This window comes from Doryrhamphus excisus, chromosome 12 (genome assembly GCF_030265055.1).
Source record: "Doryrhamphus excisus isolate RoL2022-K1 chromosome 12, RoL_Dexc_1.0, whole genome shotgun sequence".
NCBI classification, from domain to species: Eukaryota; Metazoa; Chordata; class Actinopteri; order Syngnathiformes; family Syngnathidae; genus Doryrhamphus; species Doryrhamphus excisus.
Genome location: NC_080477.1, coordinates 9,409,110 through 9,427,353, shown reverse-complemented (window position 1 = coordinate 9,427,353; position 18,244 = coordinate 9,409,110). Strand labels below are relative to the sequence as shown.

The 18,244-nt window shown below is 40.4% G+C and overlaps 1 protein-coding gene across 7 annotated transcripts; it reads right to left on the bottom strand.

Moving 5' to 3' along the window:
* Nucleotides 1-150: 150 nt before the first annotated feature.
* On the bottom strand, nucleotides 151-9,983 carry marchf7 (membrane-associated ring finger (C3HC4) 7). Of its 7 annotated transcripts, XM_058088510.1 has the most exons (14): nucleotides 9,923-9,983; nucleotides 9,775-9,840; nucleotides 8,462-8,615; nucleotides 7,234-7,306; nucleotides 6,415-6,603; nucleotides 5,558-5,704; nucleotides 5,308-5,473; nucleotides 5,008-5,196; nucleotides 3,823-4,921; nucleotides 3,578-3,747; nucleotides 2,478-2,581; nucleotides 2,264-2,368; nucleotides 827-875; nucleotides 151-684 (listed from the first exon to the last, which is right to left on the bottom strand). In XM_058088510.1, exons 5-14 carry the CDS (start codon nucleotides 6,592-6,594, stop codon nucleotides 596-598), a joined length of 2,298 nt encoding a protein of 765 aa, XP_057944493.1. In that variant the 5' UTR covers nucleotides 6,595-6,603; nucleotides 7,234-7,306; nucleotides 8,462-8,615; nucleotides 9,775-9,840; nucleotides 9,923-9,983; the 3' UTR covers nucleotides 151-595. The 7 variants fall into 7 exon arrangements, with proteins under 7 accessions (XP_057944493.1, XP_057944494.1, XP_057944492.1 ...); XM_058088511.1 differs by lacking the exons at nucleotides 9,775-9,840; nucleotides 9,923-9,983 and adding an exon at nucleotides 9,318-9,482; XM_058088509.1 differs by lacking the exons at nucleotides 9,775-9,840; nucleotides 9,923-9,983 and having other exon boundaries at nucleotides 8,462-9,217.
* Nucleotides 9,984-18,244: the final 8,261 nt, after the last annotated feature.

Sequence of the window (18,244 nt, the reverse complement as noted above, 5' to 3'; positions counted from 1 at the left end):
TAGACTGGAAATCATCCATCACATTTATTGTAATCCAAATCAGCTTCTGTACTTAAACCAAATGACAGACTGGAAATCATCTATCAAATTTATTGTAATCCAAATCAGCTTCTGTACTTAAACCAAATAACAGACTGAAAAGGTAGATTATATGTAGTCTTTATTCCCATCATGAAACACAATCCTTAAATTCATCCATTAACATTTTATAAAACTTAAATTCAACCATTAACATTTGAACTGCAACACCGAAACAAAGACAATGAACATGCGAGTTAGTCACTCTAGAAATAAATGCTCACTAAGAAAGCAGACACAAAGAGTCAGTGACCCATAATCCGCCATCTTGTCCTCTATTCCGTGGAGCCCTCAAAAACCCTTTCCCACATTAAAGCACTTGCGGTTTTTAACTGTTGCATTTGTGGATGATTATACTGAATAAAGTGCACTCATACAAAGAAAATCAATATTTACCAAACACTAACTCAATTTCACGTTTGCATATCTGCAAATCAGTAACTCAAATATTTCCTGTGCATGTGATTATCGGCCGTGATCAAACCAATAATGTGTGCATCATCCCCCGTCGTCATCATCAATAGTCATCGAGGTCATCGTCCAGGTCTGAGAACTCGATAGAAGGGCGGCCATAATCACTCTCATCATCACTTTGGGTGTGGGGGTCTAAGGGGAAGAGAAAACAAGTGAGAGCTTGCAGGCGCTGAGCTGATTTAAAAGCCATCAAAAGGGTGTCAGACACGTGTAGCTTTGTTGGCAACACGTGACAAAAAAAAAAAAAGACATGAGAGAAGAGTGACCAACGTACTTTCGAGATTGTCCACGTTTTCTGGAAGAATTCTCACCAGGTTAAATAACTGGATGTGAAAGGGGAGAATTGGCTCTCTTCAAATCTTCACATTTGCATCAACACAAATCAGAAGAACAGTTGCATGCTTGGAAAAACATTCACTATGGCGTCTGAGAGTCACAGTGCAGTATACAGTATATGGTTGGGGGTTTTTAACACATGCAATTATATATTTTGAAACTAGGGCTGTCAAACCAGTAAAAAAAAAAAAAAAAAAGACTAATCAGTATTTGAACCCAAAATATGAAATATGGCCACTTTTACTGTGTTTTAGAGGGCTTGTTGTTCAAAGAAAGCAAACCATTTAAGTTCATTTCACTGATTTTTTGTGTATTTAGCAGCATAAGAAATTGTTTTTTTTCTTTTTCTTCACCTTTATTTTACATGCATAATAAAGCTGGAATGTTCAGACTTCAGCGTGTCCCTGAATGCCCCTCACACCTTTGTGACGCCAATGAGGACCCGTTTCCGAAGAGACGTGTTTATGAGCAGGGGTCTCAAACATGCGGCCCGCGGGCCAAATGTGGCCCGCAGGACACGAGTTTGAGGCCCCCGCCTTGATATGAAAGTTTAATGTTAGTGCGGCCCGCGCAAGTTTGATATGGATGCTGTATGGTATCATGTACCCAGAAAAAATTATTACGTTTGATTAATGTTCATGTTAAAGGTTAAATAACTGTTAATAGTTATCCTCCCTATCCGTGTGGAAGTGGTAAGTTTTTGGCTATTTAAGTTTAAAGGAAATAACTTGAAGGCTACCGTTTAGGTCGCTAGCTCTCTAGTTTGCGAGTTAGCATGTGTCTCAAGACCCTGCAGTTGCGCAATATGTTGTAAATAAAAAAAGTATAAATGTGACTATAGTCGTGTTTTGTCATGTCTACAGGGCTCTAATAATGCTTTGTTCATTTTAATCTGAAAAAATAATTTGTCTACCCACCAACTATATGTGGTTTCTTAAGTTTTTATTATTTGCCGTTTTATTATTTTTATTATATTTATTTATTACTGATTGATTGATTTTCTTTATTCTTGATTTTTTTGCTTTTATTGTACAAAATTGGAACCAAAGCACTGAAAAAGTTTGTATATTTTTCTGTTTTTAATAAATGCGTGTTGGTTTTTTTTTTTGAAAACCTGATGCGGCCCAGCCTTGCCCAGTGGCCCCCAGGTAAATTGAGTTTGAGACCTATGAGTGTTGAGTTCGGGTCAGAATAAAGAGTCTGCACCGTGTGCATCTGTCGGGACGCCACACTGTGCCGCCGTAGAAAAGGTGTAGCATGCGTCAATTACGTTCATTAATTTAATTACAGCCGTCAACGCATTCTTTTTGACAGCCCTAATTATGATTGAATGGCGTGCATTAATTAATACAGGACTGAAAAAGTGTGTCCTCACCCCTGCTGCATCCACTGCCCCCAGGACATCAGAGAACCTCTGTTCACAAAAATGCAACAGCACTACCAGATAGAGACCACTGCTGATGAAGTCGTCATATTCGGACTGTGGAGTGAGACGAGACGTCTCAGCACGGTCCAATCCAGCACAGAGACACTTCAACGTCCATACAGGCGCCCGCGCTTTTTTGCTAAGAGACGGGAGAGCGACTAACCTGCACGTGTGTCCTGTACAGCTGCTGGATGTCGAAGTTGTCGATGTTCAAGCGCAACTTATCCTTGCAGAGTTCGCAGTTTGTGATGGCCTCCAAGTCTGTGCCTGAAACCGACAAGAACGTGAAGAACATGAAGAACTCCAAAGCAATTACTGCTAACGACATGTTTATTCTTCCTCTTGTGTTAGCTTTCTGGTATCATCTCTTATGTTAATGTCGGTTTTGACCCATGTATTAAATCAGCTATAAAATACACAAAAAACAATAAGTTACCATCAAATTTGCTTCTCATGTCTTGGTTACCTTCTTAGGTTTCCTCATCTATGAAAATGTTGGTTTTAATACTTTTGGTGTGGGCATGTAGGCCTTTTTTTTGTCACTATACCCCTCGATTTCAATTTCCAAAAATGGTCAAATGAACCTCAAAAGAATCATATGAATAAATTGAAGGTTCTTTTGTTACCTGGCTATTACTGAGGGCTATAGAACATATCTCTTAAATCAATTTGTTTTATTTATTTGGTCATTTTAATATTAATCACTAAAGAAATATCTATGGTGTTTGGGTCAATTTTGATCCATATATATTAATGTCAAGAAAAGGTAGAAAAAGTTATTGTTTTTAGCAACAGAACTTTAGTATAAACTGAAATCAAAAAGCAGAACAGGTCCAGAATCTTGGTTCATTGTACTTCTTGCCATTCTTTCCATGATCCAAATTGTAAATGTGAAATCAGCCAATCAAAAGAGTGAATTCACCTCACATGTCTGGACATTGTTTTTCTGCTGGTATACTAAAAAAGCGGTCAAAATGAGAATCTATTGTGTTGTGTTGGCTAATTGTGCACTTATGATTTCAGTTGTGGCTCAAAATATTGCTTTATAGTAATATTATAACCGGGTCGAAAGCGACCCTAACAATACAGTAGTCATAATTTCAACTAGACCATTTTGAAATTTAGTACAAATTATTTTTTTGGTGTTATTTTGTTGAAATAGAGTTTCCAGACAAAGTCAAAAAGCCTTGATGCAATATACAAATGTCATATGATTCTTTTTATGCATTAAAATGTGAAACACAAGAGGAGGGTTATACATACCAGAGCCGATTTTGGAGCAAAGCCACCTCTTGATGCATTCCTGGTGGACGTACTGCAGACTTCCTGTGCATCTGCAAGGTTGGATCAAGGGGTTGGATGCAGACTCCTCCCTCATCTGGCAGATTCGGCACAGATCTCCTTCGTCCTCGTCTGAATCCTCCAGCAGTAGCCTAGAAGAGAAGAAGAAGGAAGTGTATGACTTTTCTGAAAAGTACCAGCCTTGCTTTTGACAAAAAGTCATTTACCTTTCCTTAATAATCCGGAGCTTCTCTTGCTTGCTGCTGGTGATGGTGCTGGTGGTGGTGGTGCGAGGAGACGTGAGGCCATCCAGTGGCCTCTCAGTGCCACCTTGAGGAGTGCTGCTGGTGTTCTGAAATGGAGGCACCCTGCGGAGCTGTGACCAGCCAACGGAATCGTCCTCCACTTCGGGTGCCTTGTCCTCCTCTTGCCGGCGAGGACAGGCGCTCCCAAAGAAATCTAAACCAACTGCACCTTGCTCTTCTTCATCCTCGTCATCGTCATACTCTTCCTCCTCCTCTTCCTCGTAGTTGTTGCTGTCCTGCGATGCTCTCAGCTCAACGTCGTCCCATCTTCTCAGCAGGTGTTGAGGACGACTAAGGTCTTCCTCCAAGCTGGCAGGTGAGGAGGCGCTCTTATCACGAGCGTGCCTTCGCAGACGACAGAGAAGAGGAGGACAGCGGCTCCGCAGGGAAGAGGAAAGCCAGGAGTAGTTGCCGCTGGCTGCAGCACTGCCCTCATCAGGTTCTCCCGGTGATGGCATTCTGGCAGCGCACATGTCGCAGTCTTTGTTTTCCCGGATGGGAGCAAGGTCTGCTCTGCGGTGATTGCTGCTGGATGTGTTGGACTGCCATCTTCTAGAGTCGGACTCCACTGCAGTCATCCTGGAGCCCTCGTCACTTTCCAAGGACAGACTGTCATCATCGAGGGTCGACGAGCTGCTCGAGGAGTCCTGGCTGGAGCTGCGTGAGAAGAGGCGGGACAAAAGCTGGCGAGTGGAGGACCGCCCTTGTGGTTCTGCACCTGTAAGGCCGGGTCTCAGGGGGAGCAGAACCTCTGGTCTAGCCGGCGGGGTGCTGTACCAGGAGGAGGAGGAGGAAGAGGAGTGGTCGGCGTGTTCTTGAGATGAAGGACGGCTGGACGAGCCAGTCAAAACACGAGAAGAAGGTCTGTTGTTTAAGTCGCGGGCCAAAGAAAAGCGATTCGCAGTGGAGGACGACACATGATGACCTGGGGAACTTTCCCGTCCGGTAGAAAGGGAGGAGTAGGCGGTGTCTTTGGGTCGAGCACCTTGGGCGTACGTGGAGGTCACACGATCTGTCTGATCTGTGAGCAGGGAAGACGAGAACAAGTTTGTGCCATAGCAACCTTTATAGAACATGTCATCTGTGTGTCTACAAAGAACGCCTTACACAATGAAGATGTCAACTCAGAGATCCTCGTCCTCCTTTCTCGCTGTCCAGACAGACTTGGATCATTGTGTGTCTCGGCATCTCTGCTGGACAACAGTGGCTTTGAACAGGAGGTGGAAGACCGCGAGAGGAAACAGCTGGAGCTCCATGACGACTCCAAAGGATCACTTTGTTTTTCCTTATTGGTAGCTAGAAGAGGACAGACAGTGACATTGTAATAATAATAATAATAAAAGATAATTTGGGGTGTGTAGCCAGGAAGGCATGGCTACATTAGTATTTGAGAACCTATTTGAGTACCTCTATTGTTATGTCCATTACTGTTGTAGGTGGACCCTGTAAGGGACGTAGTAGTCGCTCTTGAGTACAGTCCTCTGTTGCTGTACGCCAATTTGGCTCGTTTAGAATCCCCATCATCAATGGAAGTCAACAGACTGGACCGACCTAACCTCTCATCAGAATCAGCCTGGGCAAAAAGAGTAAGAATGAAAAAAGGTTTTTATTTCAGACAGAATTCATCAGCCAAGACATCTCATCACAGCCTTAGTACCAGTTTAGTCCTGCTGCTGATTGAAAATTCTGTCCACAGATGCTCGTAAGGTCGAGTGGGCGCTACGACAGAGGTTGGCATCTTCCAGCTGCTGTTGTGGCTGTCGATGTTGCTGTAATCTCTGGATGAGCGCAGGAGGCGGGAACTCTTTAGGAAGGCCAACATTATAACATTTCAGTACCAAGTAGCATGAAATGATCCTGTTTTCTACTGCTAATCTGTTCAGAGTCAATCACATAAAACATTTTTCTGCTATCGCAGCTGAAATGATTCTTCCTAATATGGCTGCATAAATAGCCTGCCTGCTTCTGTAGGAAAGTACAGGAACATAAGGAGATCACACTACCAGTAACACTATCTTGTGAGAAACGCTATGGCCAAAAGCAGGAGTCCAATACGCATGTTGGCTGCCAAGGAATCTAGGCTGTCCTATAAAAAGACCCCCCCCGCCCTCGCCCCCAAGATTCTTCTTTTGCTCCATTGACATACATATTTAGCTACCAGGCCATATGGCTCTGAGGGAATACACAAGTATGAGCTGATGGGAGCCATCCCAGATGAGCATGGAGGCACACTTTGATCGTGGGTTTGCTTGGAAAACTTTTGACTTTTAAATCGAGCCAACAATACAGAGCGGCTTGGGGGCAACAACAAAAAAGGCAGTTTAGAGAACGTGGCCAAAAAAAACAAAAAGATAGACTACTGATGGAAAGTGAATATAGTGGATTATTTATACTGACCACTACTTTGGATAGAAACAAAATGTGATTTTTTTTAAAACACACACCAATAGGTATTAAATCAAATATTACATTTATAAGAATAAAATAAACATTTTGTGTGTGCAGTCCTCTTACCTTTTGGTCCACGTCTGCTTTGAAAGTTGTTGACACCCTAGGAAAGCGCTCGTTCAGCCCCGTGTCCCTGCTGTACAGCCTATTGGAACCCAGTGATGAGGAGGACGGTGTGGGACTAGAAGTGTACGGTGACCTTGAAGTGGACAGGCAGAAGGGAAGCCTGCGAGACCTGGAGTCCATCCTGGCTCTCTATTATGACAAGAACATGAGGAATGCTGTTGTTGATGAATAGAGTCAAGGCGGGGCATCGACTGCAACAACCTGTTCTGGTTCTCAAAAGAGTTTATGTCACAAAGCCAACTGGGAAAGCACCGAAAAAGGATGATCACATCCTTTTCATAGACAAAAGTTCAGGGTTGTTCTTTATCATATTGTTTTTGCTTCTTTGAGACTCAATATTCAGTCGGTCTACTGAAAGGATGCCAACTTGGAAAAGATTGAAGCAAAGCTTTGCAATGCTACCACTATTTTCTCAATCTATCCGGCTCACATGGTTAGTTGGACCAGACCCCCCTCTGCTTGTGACGTCATCCGGCAGTGGTGTGGCGTTACTGATGAAGCACATGCGCGTCAACAAATGCAGACTTCCTGGACTAGGTATCAGCCTATCTTTGGGACTGTGAACTCCGTCACATGAATATGACACTTAGGCACAAACAACAGCACTATGAACAACATTTATTAAACTATACGTTATTACGCTGTTGGATGCATAACATTACTGTTTATTTTAATTTACTTTACAATTAATGATGTTCCAACACAAGCTGAAGCACAGCTCACACCCAAAATGTTTAACAGCTACTGACGTGGACTCACCTGAAATCAGTCACCAGGAAAACGTAATGATTTCTTCTGACACACAATCAGGAACTATGCACATGTAGTTCACCTGAATCATTAGGGAGGAGATAAAAGATCAAATTATTGATTACATTTTGGCAAAACAGTGTTCACCCACTTGAAAGTAACATTTTCTCTCAAAGCAGCATGACACATCTAGATTTGGAAATATTTTCCAACTTGATCGGGTGGTGAGGGAATCTCCTGTGTGCATTCCCTCCTTCAAGGCACTTCGCATATTTCCTACAAAAACTAAAAGGTCCCAAGTATGTACACTTTCGGTTTGCTACAATTGTCAGCTGAAAAATCATTACAATATGATCCCTCATTATTTTTGATATGCAAGAAAAGGTATTATCAGTCTTGACATTCTCTCACATTGACATAAATACTAGTATGCAATAACTACCTGCCAGTAAGTCCTGTACATGTTCACTGCTTCCATTGTCTTTTTAATGACTATTAAAGGAACATCCACTTCATGCAAATATTACGGTTGTACCATTAAGATTATGGGGGTCTTCCCTGTGGACTATGTAGTAAAATGCCTATGAAATTACCCTGCCGACTTACGGCTTTGAACCGCCAACAACCGTCCTTAAGATGCTTTGATGCTCTTGATCAACTGGACTATATTTGACGTTACTCAAGACACTTTAATAGTTGACATGCGAGTCCTGACTGCTATTAGAGACAAAAAATATAAGGTGCACACGTATGCAACGTTATTTTTTTTACTCAAGGCAGGTGTCAGTATTATTCGACTGCATTGCACAGACAATAAAGACGTCGATTTTGATATTGGGTCCTTGAACGTGACAACAGGCCTTGACACCAGTTGGAACCACCGATATTGCTCGTAAAAATGTTATTGATATTTTATTTCTGGATATTAACAGCCATACCGCAACATAGGAAACATGTGTCTCATCAAATTATACACCTCTGCGCGTCATGACATTAAGAATGAACACTCATTTAGCGACATTTGCTTTAAAATAACATTAGCTTCTATTAGCAAATTAGCTTGTAGTTGAAGCTGTGGACAGTGATGTTATGTACAGCTGCTCAGGTTATCATCGCTTGCTATCTATAGTTCAAACTCGCATGCAAACGCAATTTATTTGGTGCCTGTTCGTTTATGACTTATTGATGGCTAAAATAAACAAGACTATAAACAAGGTACTCAGTATTAAACCCTCACCTTGAATTTCAGCCTTCCTTGTGGCAGTAATGATGGCGTCTGTGTTGGACTGCAGCTGAGCAGTATCATGGAAGAAGTTTGCCCCGTTGTTGTTCTGACAGGAAACCTCCAGGAAGTCAGGTGTCAGCATATAAATAGCGTGAGCTTCACGGAGCTGTTGTGGATCGATGCCAAAACACTCACACACACGTTTCACCCAAGGATTAGAACATTAATCACGAGTACAACCTGTTGTATCTTTAACCTACTTTAAAGAATTATATCACTATTATTTGTTGTATAGTGCAACACGTTTTGAAAATGTCATGCAACGACCAGTATAAGCCCCTTTACGTTGAAGTCCACACTGGTTAGTTTAAGATTTAAAAGTTACATTTACTGTGAAATTACCACTAGAATATAGTTAACGGCGAATGGGTTGTTCATAGCATATTAGGGTAAGTGAATCTGGCAATAACAACCTCGTAAGAGCAGCCTTTAATTGAACAGCGTCACCTCGTGGCCAACACTCGTGGGAGCACCCTGCCCGTCCAGTATAAAATAAACAAAACAAAACATCCGCTTGAAAAACAACACAATTTTTACTTGTTTGTCTTTCTGCTTATGTTTTTCATCTATTCTAAGTTGCCTGAGCATTTTTTTTCTCGGATGCGTTAGGTGACATTTTTAAAAATCACATTTTTATTAGATTATAACAGTCACAGCATAAAAAACTGGACAATATGAATTGTTAGGGATGCCCCATATTGGCTTTTTTGGCGAAAAACAATATGCCGATATTGTCCAACTCTCAATCTCTGATACCAATATCTGCCGATGGCGATATGTATCGGTCCACCGACAAATTGCTACTTACTGCTTGCTCAGTTCACACGACCAGGTAACGTTGGAAAAGCGTTGGCTTGTCCAGCTACATACTGGCCCATGTTCACAAAACAGTCTAAAATGCATTTCTTTTGCTGGTAAGCAATCAATCTCTTGTGCCAGACGGTGATATCTTTGAGAATTGTAACCACATGTGGCTTTGCTAGCAAGTAAACAAAGTAGCAGAGCTCAGGGGGGCGGCGGGGGGGGAGGGGTTACAGACACGCCCATATAAGGAAGTCCACCCCTCTGTGACATCACAAAGTGGTAGTTTTACGTTTGGAGGCATTTTAAGCCAAGCCAAAAGTCTTTCAGGGCTTTCACACAAGTCTTTCACTTCCAAATGTGCAAACCTCATTATCTGAAACGTTGGCATCGTTTAACACAAGAATACAACATTCTAACTTACATTTATAGGTCAGAAAAGTTAAAAAAGCATAATAGGTCACCTTTAAATATTGGTTTTCATGATTGGCCACTGTGCCCATACCGATATCAACCGACATTGACTACTACTGCAAAAAAAAAAGATTATTATGGAGATAATTATACATTGGTTGTGTGTGGTTGAATACGCTCTAGTACAGTGATTCTTACCCTAACTTGGGCCTCAAGTGCCACCTATAGGGCCGCAAAAAAAGTTTTTGGGGCCGTGGGACTGCATAGTAGGTTATCAACTGAAGACACCAGAGGGAGGCTAGCCGCTATGCTATACTGTATCTTATCCATTAGACGCTCAGTTAGCGTGCAGCTTCCGACCAGATGGTGGCGGTAATGTGTCAGTCGGTTGTTTAACAAGCTCACAGAAGATCAGAAGAAGACAAGTTAGCAATGGATAACTTTTTAAAACGGAAAAATTAAGACAAAAGTGGTGCCAGTCCCCGCCAAAAGACAAAATGTTTACCTAAGTACAATCCTGAGGAAGAGCAACATCTGTTTTTAGCTTGTTAGCTTGTTAAACTGTGAGTGGATTTGATATATTATTGAAAACAAATGAATGAGATCAATACAATCTATACAGTGTTAATATTTAATGAAAAAATCGGCCTCAACGTATAAAAAGGTTAACCCCTGCTCTAGTATACACTCAGCATTAAGACAGCACAAGTACTACTTAGAGCTGACGTCATTGTAAATGAAACATAAAAATAGCGACCACTAAGGGGCGCTGTAGTTCGCAATTTTCACTCCACATATTCAGCCCACACAAGTAAAGAGCTTCTTTTTTATTTGTACTAATAAAGTTGGTGTTTGTTGAGTCAGGGGGACACTTAAAGCCAGTTTTAACAAGTTTAATTAGACTGATTTGAATAATTGTTTTGAAAAGCATTGCAGATCCTGGCATCACTATAAATCCTGGATTAGCCACATTCATTTGATTTGCATTCTCTAACTCCTGTCTAATTTAGCAGGAAACCTTGATTGAGTTCAAGTCTGCACAGTAATTCATTAGGCTACTTTTAATTAATTTTGCTTTCTTGCCACAGATATCATAATTAAAACTAAACAGCAGTGGAGTAAAACAAATTCAGCAACTAGAACTGTCACACATTGTCGTCATGTTAAGTGCTTGGGGCTCCAGAAAGGGCAGCTGTAAATGTAGCCGGAGCATTTTTCTGCACAGCTATATGCATAATAATGTGAAGGTCAACATCATTCTCATCATACTTGGTAAAATGTTGCACTTGAAAGCACCACCGATCCATTATCAGCCTCATGTATACAGCAGAACAGTGATCATCCAAATGTAAATCTACTCAAGGCTAACAGAGCAAGAGGTGAAGGAGAATCAAAGAGCGAAAGGGATAAATATAGGAAGGCGGGCGCTGCAAATTAATTGCTGACAAAAAAGGATGCGTGACCTAGACAAACGAGGAAGTACAAGGTCTGCGGAGAAGGGGAGGAGGCTGCTCAAACCAACTGCAGGGCTACAGGCCATGCCATGCCATACCGTTCACCCCCACTCTCCCGCTTCAGACACACTGATTCTGCACACTGCTGTGTGAACAGAGACAACAAGCTCTCCTCCCCCCAGTGCCACTGATAGGATGATAATGGAGCATTCCTCAGAGCTGTTTCTCATTCATGCTAGCAGTGACAAGGGAGGAACATGCTTGTTTTTCCACTGGGGGCAGCTAAAACTCTTCCAGCTCATGGCCATGTAACCTGAGACGTGCACACAATATCTTCCTCTTACTGCAATCCTCTTTTTATGTGAGATAGATACTTACCTGTCTCACTGAGGCGTTGCTCATTTATCACAAGTGGACAGGAAGGCGTGCTTCACGCCAGCACATCCAGCTATATGGAACTGCTACGTCATTGAGAATATTTCTTTTCTTTACATACATAGCTCATGTTTGGATGAGTAAATGAGAGCATGAAAACAACAAGAAAAACTATGCAAGGTTTGGATTTTGCTGGCGCCTTTAAGAAAGGGGTCTCAAACACACGGCCAAATGTGGCCCGTAGGACACTAGTTTGAGGCCCCCGCTTTGATATGAAAGTTTAATGTTAGTGTGGCCCACGCAAGTTTGATATGGATGCTGTATGGTATCATGTACCCAGAAAAAATTATTACGTTTGATTAATGTTCATGTTAAAGGTTAAATAACTGTTAATAGTTATCCTCCCTATCCATGTGGAAGTGGCAAGTTTTTGGCTATTTAAGTTTAAAGGAAATAACTTGAAGGCTACCGTTTAGGTCGCTAGCTCTCTAGTTTGCGAGTTAGCATGTGTCTCAAGACCCTGCAGTTGCGCAATATGTTGTAAATAAAAAGAGTATAAATGTGACTATAGTCGTGTTTTGTCATGTCTACAGGGCTCTAATAATGCTTTGTTCATTTTAATCTGAAAAAAATAATTTGTCTACCCACCAACTACGTATATGTGGTTTCTTAAGTTTTTATTATTTACCGTTTTATTATTATTATTATTAAATTTATTTATTACTGATTTATTCTTGATTTGTTTATTTATTTTTCATCTTATTTTGTGCAGAAAAATAAAAATTAAGATATTTGACAACAGTGGAATGTTTTATCAGAGCTTTTATTGTAGAAAATCGGAACCAAAGCACTGAAAAAGTTTGTATATTTTTCTGTTTTTAATAAATGCGTTTTTTTGTTTTTTTTTGGAAAACCTGATGCGGCCCAGCCTTGCCCAGACCCTAGCTCCAGTGGCCCCCAGGTAAATTGAGTTTGAGACCCCTGCTTTAAGACACAAAATAACTTGAAGAATGTCTGGATTTGTCCAGGAGTGTGTAATCACACAGGAATGTCCTGAGACATTTCTGCTTTTCCTCTACAAGACCTCTCTTTTCCCACGACTCATACAGGTCTTGAGAATCTGTTTCCGCTCCCTCCCTTTCTCTGCCTTCCTCTCACACTATGTTTGGAGAGACACACAGACACCACAAAAAGCTGCTTTATGGGACGCTAATACTGAGCTCGGTGTCTTGAAGAGGACAGAGAGCAAGAGTCGCTGCTTTCTGGGAAAGCACTCGGCAGGAACATACGGGCTAAAGGTTGGGAGTTATTTTGAGTGCAAATCAAAAGGAAACAACCTTGAAACACGGCAGAGTTGAATGAACTTCAAAAGCACAATTGCTGAGGCTTCGAGTGTATTGGAAATGGATTCACTCATTGGAAGATTCTTTTCTGGTGGTAGTGATTCATTTTGTTATTATTGTTTGCAATTGGGAACAGATCAGGTAAATAGAATAGTAAATGAGCAAGGCAGCATGTAGCAACATCATCAAACGTGCTATTTAGGAACATTCTTTTACCTGCCAAACATACACCCCATTGATCTGACTGTTTTATTTCAATACACATGCTGTGGAGAGTACTGTGATGGCTAAATGAGTTGTTTATTTTCAATTAGTGACTTTCGGAAACAGAGTATAACCCCACACAAGCACTAAAAGGCTTCCCCCAAAACACTCAGAGAACATTTGTTGGTCTTAATGTTCCCCAGACACAAAGTGACATCTGCCTCCCTCCCTCCATGCCCGATGCTCTTTGTTCAGAGGAGCACTGAGGGGAGCCTCTTGCACATTGAAGGCAAAGATGATGTCACCATTGTGATCATTTCTGTGCACTACGGTGCCCTATTTTTTGACCAGGCGTCACTGAGGGAAAAGCCACAATGTCTGCTCGCACACTGCCAGGAGCAACACAGGCCTGCCACTATTAATTAACACAAGGCCTGTTGTTTTTTTTAAGACCACCCCCACACACACACACCCATTAACATCTAGATGATCCTTGGCGACTATTTTTGTCCAATCTCAAAATGTATGTGTGAGGCTTCTTAATTAATGAGAAGCTTTGGAAAAGGACTTTGCATATTGTAAAGCATCTTGGGTGTACTTCATCCCAACATTTAAAGGACCAAACAAAGCCTACGTTTATTTACATTGAAGCCAAAACCTGGTTGATGTATTGCATGCTGCTCAGCATAATCATTATGGTGACCCACTTTATATGCACAAAGCAGTGAGGGGTCTTATATACGTCAAATAAATCATCTAATGCATTTGTTTAGGACTCACAGTCACCTTTGTTGTCATTTTATGGAAAAATGTTCACTTATAAAATCATATATACTAATTCTGTCAGCTATATTACTGAATAGTTGCATCATAAATGTATAAAAAACAATAAATGACATACCTGTGTATAAAGTGTGTATACTGCTATTACAGTATTACAAGTCTAACATATTTTGTTGCGATTCATGATTAGCGTTGTTTACTGACACAAATTCTCCAAATGCCTTCTAGCGCACAATTTGTAAGCAGCCAATTGAGGCTTGCAAGAGCACGATAGAACTGCGTCTCTTTATAAACTGTGTTTTAGTTTTTTTAGATGAAACACTCTGAAAACTTCAATCAGGGCCAAATGTCAGCTCATGATGAAGACAAACCAAGCGGTTACCCTTTGGGAGGAGATGTTGTCTTGCACAGGAATGATCCAAAAGTGACTATCTCCCTTAAAAATCATTAAAAGTGCAGAAAGAATAAGATTTGTAATGGTGAATGTATGTGTGAATGATGACAACTGGACCAATAATCTCATAGTAAGTATTTTTACTTTGGCTCCTCAATGTAAACAATTGTCATAAATACCATCCATCCATCTTCTATGCCGCTTGTCCTCACTGGGTTCACAGGGGTATGCTGGAGCCTATCCCAGCTGAATTTGGGCGAGAGGCGTTGTACACTCTGGAGTGGTCGCCAGCCAATTGCAGAGCACATATAAACAAACAACCATTCACACTCACATTGGCTATTTAGAGTCTCCAATTAAAAGTTTTGAATGAGGGAGGAGATCCGAGTATCCAGAGAAAACCCACACATGCACGGGGAAAACATGCAAACTCCACACAGAGATAGCCGAGGGTGGAATTGGACTCGGGTCTCACCAGTCCAGGGTGTACACCGCCTCTCGCCTCCCACCTGAAGTCAGCTGGGATAAGCTCCAGCATACCCACCGCAAACCTAGTAGGGTAAGCGGCATAAAAAAGGTATGGATGTTCTTTTGTGGTTGTTAGTCATTATTTATTAAGTATGTTTTGACTAAATCAGGGGTCTCAAACTCAATTTACCTGGGGGCCACTGGAGCTAGGGTCTGTGCAAGGCTGGGCCGCATCAAGTTTTCCAAAAAAAAAAAAAACGCATTTATTAAAAACAGAAAAATATACAAACTTTTTCAGTGCTTTGGTTCCGATTTTCTACAATAAAAGCTCTGATGAACACATTCCACTGTTAAATCAGTAATAAATAAATATAATAAAAATAATAATAAAACGGCAAATAATAAAAACTTAAGAAACCACATATAGTTGGTGGGCAGACAAATTATTTTTTTCAGATTAAAATTAACAAAGCATTATTAGAGCCCTGTAGACATGACAAAACACAACTATAGTCACATTTATACTCTTTTTATTTACAACATATTGCGCAACTGCAGGGACTTGAGACACATGCTAACTCGCAAACTAGAGCGCTAGCGACCTAAACGGTAGCCTTCAAGTTATTTCCTTTAAACTCAAATAGCCAAAAACTTACCACTTCCACACGGATAGGGAGGATAACTATTAACAGTTATTTAACCTTTAACATGAACATTAATCAAACGTAATAATTTTTTCTGGGTACATGATACCATACAGCATCCATATCAAACATTAAACTTTCATATCAAGGCGGGGGGCCTCAAACTAGTGTCCTACGGGCCATATTTGGCCCACGGGCCGCGTGTTTGAGACCCCTGGACTAAATGAAGCATTTTCAAGCATAGAAATGGTTAAATTAACTAAGAATTAAGCATTCAGAAGAAGCATTCAAATACACTGATAATGTTACTGAGTCTTATTTATGCCTTAGATGGCTTATTTACTACTATTATTTTTACTATATGAGGCAATATGAGTGTAAACGTGACTATAGGGGTATTATTTCATGTCTGGAGGGTCGTAAACAGGTTTACTATGCTCTAACTAAAAACAAATTTAAATTTTAAGGAATCCTTCTTCGTGAAAATTCATTTATAAAGGTTCGGTCTGGGACCAATTAACCGCAATAAACGAGGGATCACTGTAATTACTTTCCTTGGTAAATAACTAGATTAATGGAGCAGTAATCCAATTACTAATTCAATTGGGGAAAGTAACTACAGCAACTACTTTTTTAGCAATTGGCTCGAGCTGTTGCACGATTTCTTAATGGATGTGCACATACAGTAGATGTTTTCAACAACTGACATGCCCTTTTGTGTTAAACTACTAAAGATCCTTGAAGCGCAACTGCAACGATGGTTTTATTAGTAGTTCTTATGGTTCATACACACTTTAAAGGCAGCAGTGTGATATAAAAGATGGCTCAAAAGATGTTTTTTCATGGTATCAACAAACTGAAAATAGCTTGTGTGGTATGTATGTATGTTTTTTTTTTCCTGCATTCAAATGAGACTTTGAGGTCTATAATTAGACGGCTTGTAGCATTTGGGTACTATTTATTAGCATCAATTTATGCCATTTTTTTCCCCCTGCAGCCAGCTTTGAGGAAACAAACACCAAAGATAACTAAAGCAGGCACTTTGTGTTGTATGAAACATGCTTCAAATGTCATATTGGATCAGTATTACTTTCATATTTGTTGCTGAATACACTGTGGATGAATCAGAATGGTAAACTATTGGAGAGTACAGTACCTCATTACAGACTGCTCAACATACAGTATGCAAAACAGCTGCACGGTTGTTTTCCAACCATAGCGATGCACTATGTTTAATGCTGCTTTTAAACACATAAAATGTCTTCAGCTGAGATGGAACCTGACATGTCAGAAGTATAACGATTTAACGTTTAAAAAAAACATTTTAGACCAGTTTTATGTGATATAAAAGTACCACTGCCACACACATACGTTTTTTGTCATAAATACAGTAAAAGTGGAGGTGTGGTTGAAATTCGTTACATGTTCCAGCTTCCAATGTGCAGTGTAAACAATGCTTTGATCCAAAATTTCAAGGACTCACAGCCAAATCAAACTTGTTACTACATGAGAGGAAGCAAAGAACATTCTGCCGCTGAATGTGAACACGGTTACATTTCTGACAACTTCACTTTACCAGCCACACTTCCTGTCAATAGATGCTGAAGACCTCATGCAGATTTTCATTGTGACTTCTCATGAAAGGTGTAGCATACCTTTGCATTACAATTCACTGCTGGGTGACTGAATAGAATATCAATGCAGAATCACAATATCATGTCAAGTGCTACTGAAGCAGCACGTGTTACATAGGAAGCAAACAATCCTAACTGTGAATAATTGTGTTGTGTGGGATTAATTGATTATCTTGAAGAAATTGAATGTTAAATGGAGTGCACTACTTAGCTTCAACCAGCAGAGGTGCTGTTGATTCAGTCGTTAAAACATATAACTGTTTTATCACACCCAAGTTCAATTTCAAGTTTCAATTTCAGTTTCAATTTCAATTCAAAACAGTCTTGTGTGCTATATATATCACTATATTGACACTTACTATGGTAACCATTATGTAATTGTATGGTCATATCATTACATTATTTAAAAAAAAATACTTAAACTGTATTATGGAAAGCAGGAAGTGAACAAATGTAACAGTTACTGATTGTAAAAGTACCAGATGGAGGGGTAGGATTTAATAAGCTTTGCTTCTTCTTACTCCTTTTGGACATTAACTGATTGTGAACTGATTATGTGATGCACTCAATTGTAATCTGATGCATGTTCAAATGAAATAAAACCATTAGCAATTTTTCTAGCCCCACCCAGGCCTGATTACCAGGCCACACCAGTTCTCAATCAAGAAATCACTTAAATAGGACCTGCCGGACAAAGTAGACCAACTATGCAAACTCCACACAGAGATGCCCGAGCCATAATCCACAAATGGTGACAACATGGAACAGTGGTGAACTTTCTCAGGAGTGGCCAACCAACCAAGAGCGCAGTGACGACTCAATCAAGAGGTCACAAAAGACCCCACAACAACGTCCAAAGAACCGCAGGCCTCACTTGCCTCTGTTAAGGTCAGTGTTCTTAATGAAGGCAAGGAACCATATAGAGCACCAAGGTAACTCAAAGTGCTTTAGAGAAAAGAAGGGTGAGATAACTTCATAAAATAAAATAAAATAAAAAATAAAAAAAACATAAACTCATCCTAAATCATTCCATGAAAATAAAAAAAAACTATAAATATATTTGTTTTACAGTGCCCGGTGACGACATGGAAGTGTGAAAAAAATATGAGAAGCACGTTTATTTTTTTACATATCTTGTCTTCGGCGTAAATACACACCGTCCTTCAAAATAAAAGCGCCTCTTGCCCCATGTCCACATAAACAAAACAAGAGTGTCTAAAT